We start from the raw sequence: 5,989 nt of genomic DNA on the forward strand, positions 1-5,989 counted from the left end.
TTTTACAGCTGCTGCAAATCACCAGGGAAACATCACAAGTGGGCAGAGACACCACAACCAAGCTTTCGGCCCCAGTAACTCCGTTCATCCGTGGGTACTTTCCTATGAATATCACTGCAAATCGCCCTCCCCCCAACACCTCCGTCCCCAGAGTGACCACGGAGGAAGACCTTGTGGCTCCGAGTGCAGTTAGCTGGTATAACTCCTGCCCAGGGGGCTGCTGGAGGTACAACCTGCTTCCAAAGAGATCCGACAAATCCCCACAGGACGGTACATGGACCCTCTCCCATCCGATGGTGCAGTGATCAGTGACCTGCCCTCCCGCCCCAGGCATCTGCTGGAAACCGGGCACTTGGCAAAAAATGAACCTTTGCTGTGGACCAGCACAACCATCCTCATGCCTCCTTCCATCGCTGGGACTACCCAACGGGCACCAACACACCCCCCCCCAAGCACCACAACCGCCTGCAAAGCCATGAAGCAGGGATGTCCCCAGCGACAGCTTGGGCCACTCCGGCTACAGCACTTACATTGATGAGGGCCATGATCCAGAAGGCATAGGAGACGCGTGTGACCACCATGCCTTTCATCGGCAGGTCGTAATGAGACAGGTTGCCCGGATGGTGCGGGACCAGGGACTTGCGGATGTGAGGGAGGTTGCTGGAGGCATTGGCTGTGGAGTTCGAGAGGATGCAGTTGGTGTCCGAGAGGAAGGGGTCAGCTATCAGTGGACTTAGCAGCGCTCCAAAGCCCACGAAGAAATGAAGGGCCTGCAAGAGATGACACACACAAGTAGAGCGGGCGGGTTTACCTCTAAAAAAGGCGGGCCGAGCCCCTCGCTCCTCTTCCTCAGAGGAGGAAGCCCAGCCATGGAGACGCGGGCTCCATGCCCACCTGCAAGAAGATGGCAGAGTCCTTCTGGTAGATCTTCACCAGCTGCATGTTGGAGATGGTGTCGATGCAACCCATGGCCAGTCCTGCCACAGCCATGACCACAGCCAGGACCACCACATTGTGGCACAGAGGGATGATGGCAAAGACCAAGGAGATTGCCAGTGACGAGGCGAAGAGTGCAAACAAGGACTGAGCCAACCTGAGACAGGGAAACAGAAAAGACAGGACAGAATTACCACCCTGAGAGCAGTATCCACACCACAGCCCTGCCTCCCGTTTTCAGCCCCAGGTCAGTGGGTGGTGTAGGCATTAGCAGGAGATGCACCCACAGGCTGTAACTCCAACTAACGCAGCTCCAGCCCATGCTCTTCTCACAAGGCAAGGGAGATGCTACACACCCCACACCCCCGTGCCTCCACGTCACAGCCGTAGCCAGCCTAGGGCACTGCCACCTCCTGCGTGGAGGGCGATGCCTCCAGGAGGTGGATCTTCCACCCAGGTTTCGTGGAGAAGAGTAACCATCCCTTCAAACCCCTCTTCTGCACATTTCAAGGCAGGATAAGGACTGAGAACCTTCCCTTGCCAACTGGACAGATCTGGGAATGGAAAGGGACGTGGGTAGGTGCAGCTGAGACTGCATCATGGCTTTTGAGCAGCTCCAGGGCATTCCTCATGCAGGGCTGTATGGCACGAGCAGGCTGAGCAGGGAGAGAGCTGCTGGGCAATCCCAGTTCCAGGCAGGGAGAGAGTTGCAGCATCCACATCACCGTGTCACTCTGGACTTGCCTGAAGGTGCCATCCTGCCTCACAGGGAGCACTGGGGAGTCACCGTCCTTCCCCCTCCGTGCCCTGTGCCGTCTCTGTTCTGGCAGCATCATCCCTTTTCCCCAGCACGACGGGGCAGGATGCAGCACTGCCGCCGTTCCCCGTGCAGGCAGGCGCGCCCCCGCCGGGGCACCCCGAGGGAGGGGTTTGCCGGGGGTGAAGCTGCTGCGTTCCGCCTCGAGCCTGGCAGCAGCGCGGGGAGGCTGCTCTCGGTGGGAGCCGGGCGTTAGCCAGCTCGCTGGAGAACGGCGCCCGGGCTGGCACCGCGCTGCACCGGAGCTGCCAAGTGGAAAGGCAGGAAGGAAGGAAGGAAACAGGGACCAGACAGCGAAACACTGAAACCAGCACAACGATGGGACTATGAAGTCACAGCAGAGAGTAAGTAGCACAGCCGCGTCCCCTCCCCACCCCTGGGCTCCCAAACCCTGGCAGAACCCCATTGCAACGGCCAGCAGCTTGCTACGATGAGTTGCTAATTAGCAATTGGGGTCTGCTGCTGGGGGATGCGGGGCACGGCCATATGTCCACAGCAAAGGACCGGCAACACGCAGGTATGTCCCTCGTACGGACACGCGACCAACAAGCAGAACGCCTGCGGCTCGCTCCTGCGGGCTGTCCGCACCCCGCGTCTGCTTCACGCTCTGCCCAGAGAGGGAGGAGAAGGCTACGAGGAGGCACAGGCTGGAGCTGCAGCAGAGAGCCGCCGCGGCTGCCGGGCACCACGCTACCAGCCCTCCTGCCCTGACTGCTCGTCCAGAACGGCCCGGCCTAGGGCATGTCGCTGCGCTTCTGCGTGGCCCCCATTCATCCGCAAACCCGGAGCGATTTGGCCTTCCGCATCCTGCTTGTTGCGCCGGGGAGAGAAACGAACGGGCCAAGGACACGTCGCCTTTATTCTCCTGCCCGGTGGCACAAAGCCGGCTGGACCAGCACCTCGGTGTTCTCCCGTCGCCCAGCCCAGCCTCACTTGCCCATCAGCCAGACCACGCTTTGCAAAGCCGTAACCGCCGGTTCTTCCTCTGACAGCAAAACGGGGAGCCAGCGTGGGATTTCTGGGGGAGGGAAGGGAGAAAAAGCGAGATGTGCACAGTCACGGCAGGGGAAAGAACCCGGCAATGAGAGAGAAGCAGCATCAAGCCTGGAGAGCCGAGGCAGCACTCCCCAGGGTACAGCAGGAGGGAGAGAGGCAGAGGCAGCAGCAGACGGTGAATCCGAAGCCGGGAGCGATGAGGAAACGGGGAAACACACCCCGAGACATCCCAGAAACGCCTCTTCTCTTCTGCAGCCCCAGCAAAACCACCACGGCGGCGCTTGTGCTCGGCTAGGGAGCACGTTCATTACGAGAGTTAAACATTAATTGCAAATGACATTATGGGCTTAAAAAGCATTAAAAAGATCACCTCACTTTTTCCCCCGATGAGCAAAAATTCCTGCCTCCAGCCATAAGATGTTAATAACACAATCGCACCCTCCCTGAACACCAGCAGCCCACAGCGGCACGCAGCCCCGCCGCCCCCCTCCCTGGCTCTGGCATTAGGGGGGACCAAGAAATTGCTGGTTTCCCCTGCCAGACCCCCAAGATGTAGCCGAAGGACACCACTCGGCACCCGGGGAGGCCCCGAACAACCGGCCGGGGGATTTCTTAAGAAACAAACCTCTTTGAGAGCATCCTTAAATGACTTTCAAAGGGGGACCAAACCCCATGTCCAGAGGATGCCAAACCAATGCACCCTTCCAAAGGGCTTAAAAAGCAACCCTGATGTCAGAAACCGGACCGTGGCATGACATCGCTGCCCTCCCCATCACTAACCGGTCCCCACGACCCCAGCTGAGCGTGCTTCAGCAGCGCACGCAATGAGCCTTATAATGGACTCTCTTTCAGGACCACCCAGAGCATGTCCTGGCTCCATCACAAGGCTTGAGGGAAGTCTGCAGCTCCCCCGAACGGTTTAGGCCGATCTCCTCTATAGGATTCGGATGGTTAATGCTATCCTGTAGTCACAGCCAGCAAACACAGCGTATATAAACCCTCTCCTCGGTGTTTCTGTTCCAGCAGGCTCTCTTCAACTTTAAGTATGTTTTTTTCCCCACCCCGGGGAGCATTTTCTAAGTCCCTCACATCAAGAAGAAAAATGATAATCAGGCTAATTCAGACTTGCAAACCTCATAATTAAAAACCCAAAGCCCAAAGGGGACATGAGGCGAGGACGAGGAGGAAGGCGGCGGCATGGATTATCCCACAGCTGCTCTCTGGTGCCCCGGTCTCCAGCAGGCAGCACCAGTCAGGCTTGGGGACCGTTGCTGCCTCCCTGAGAGGAGCTCATGGTCAAGTCACCGCGCTCTCTGCTCTCTCAGCAACAAAAGGCTTCACTTTCCTTTGCGGCGAGAAGTGTCCCATGTGTACCAGCCACGTGCTTGAACAGAAACCTCCAGAAGATGGGAGTCTGAGGGGCAGGAAGAGCACAGGGTCATCCCCTCTCGGCCGACGCGCTTTACCCGGGGGTAAAGATGAAAGAAGGGTAGAAGGGTCCCATCCCATGGCAGTGGATCGCACCTTTGAGCGGAGCCTGCTCAGGGCTCCCACACAGCGGCAGCCCCACCAGCCCCCTCCTCTCCTCTGAGAACACCAGCAGGACTCGCTCAGGGCTGACCCAAACACTGGGAGAAAAAGCAAAAAAAAAAAATAGAGAAAGACACAAAAATAAAGTTTCTGAATTTAAAAAAAAAAAAAAAGCAGCAAACCAGGGCACAGGCACTCAATTACCCCGGTGCTTCTGTCACAAAAATGCCTAGCACAGCACAGAGGGAGCGCGACTTTAACTTCGCAATACCAGCTTAAAATCCAACAAAATGGAAAAGGCGAAGGGGAAGGCAAAGGAAGCAAGAGGGAGAGCGGCGGGGGATGCAGGGCGCACAGAGCTCACCCCTGGAGTTCTCAGTGCGGGCGCTCAGGGGTGGATTTCCCAAAGAGCCCACCTCGCACTTGGGTTTGTGAGCCCGGGCAGGGTTTCCGTCCCCTCCGCGCTCCCACCCCAACGCTGCCGGCTGGATCTGCCATCTCACAACATGTCAGGCACTTCGGAGACTCTACCCCGGGTAATACCAGGAAACAAGGGTCTGCAGCGCGCTTCACGCAGAGGCGCACAGAGCTCCCTGCGGAGGGCATCAGCTGCTGCCAGGGCACTCTCTGCTCGAGGAACCTCTACCAACACCACGGTGGCACTCGGGTTTGAGCCGGGGCATCCGCTCCACCTAAACCCCCTCCCACAAATACCCTGTAAAAAGCCGTATGCTCCTGAAGCAGAGCTTGTAATGCCGACCCAGCGAGCCCCAAGCATGAGTTATCAGAGGGCAGCAGCCCGTCGTGAACCTGAGCGTGAGCGCAAACACCGCACCGTGTGGCTCCGCGGGGGCTGTGCTGCCCTTTGTGCCTCCGGACAAGCCCGGGAAGGGACCGTGCGGCAAACCCGGGTCTCCAGGGCAGAGCACCGCGGGAAACAGTTGTGTTTCTACATCCCTCGGGGAAACTCGCAATGGCAAACTTTCTTCTTCTTTGAAATCTCACGTGAGGGGGAATTCTGGAGCTCATTCTCTCAGTCCAGGCTCGTGCGGAGCTACAGGAGGGACGGATGCCACCATTATGCTCCGTCATCCCTGTGCCCCAGGACTGCAGCTGCGCCCAGAGAGCAGAAACTACAACCCAGCATCTGGCAACTTCTCTGGTGAGAAGGAACCAAACCATTATTTAGCTCCCACCACCCACTTCTGCTGCAGAATCCAGTAATACCACCGCTTTCCCTCACAAGTGCATCATCCAGAGCAGACAGCTCAGACCAATACGTAGTTTAATCAAAAGCAAGCAACAAAGTTGACGTTCCTCAGGCATTAGAAACGGACCACAGCTTGCAGGCAGACCTTGGCCCGGCTGGCTTGCAGGCAGGACGCGCTTTGGGACCCTCTACCAGCAGCTATCCATCTCCTAACTGGAACAGGTGACCTGTCCAGTGCTCCTCCCTGCCCAGCACCAGGACCAGCATAATCTTATTTACAAACCCGCAGCATGGCCCAGAAGTAGAAATCCTTGGTGGGACTGCTCGGTCTGCCCATCCCTGAAGAGGGGATAGTAAAGAAGCTCTCAGAGTCCGAACAGTTAATATTTTCATCCAAACCCACACATTTGTACGCTGCACCACTCCGAGTAACCCCCCACGATGCTCACGAGCTACAGCTCTCCGAAACGTGCCCTCCTGCCTGGCAGGGCTGCCGCTCC

At 57.9% G+C, this 5,989-nt stretch overlaps 1 protein-coding gene across 1 annotated transcript in view; it reads right to left on the reverse strand.

The window, feature by feature from the left end:
• MFSD4 (major facilitator superfamily domain containing 4) overlaps positions 1-2,527 on the reverse strand; it is a 15,177-nt gene extending 12,650 nt beyond the window's left edge. The window contains exons 1-3 of the mRNA XM_009888283.1: positions 2,448-2,527; positions 895-1,093; positions 531-770 (exon numbers count right to left, since the gene is read on the reverse strand). Coding sequence (XP_009886585.1) covers positions 531-770; positions 895-1,093; positions 2,448-2,527 — 519 coding nt within the window. The remainder of the gene's footprint in view (positions 1-530; positions 771-894; positions 1,094-2,447) is intronic.
• Positions 2,528-5,989: the final 3,462 nt, after the last annotated feature.

Source organism: Charadrius vociferus, unplaced genomic scaffold (assembly GCF_000708025.1).
Source record: "Charadrius vociferus isolate BGI_N301 unplaced genomic scaffold, ASM70802v2 scaffold266, whole genome shotgun sequence".
Lineage (NCBI taxonomy): Eukaryota > Metazoa > Chordata > Aves > Charadriiformes > Charadriidae > Charadrius > Charadrius vociferus.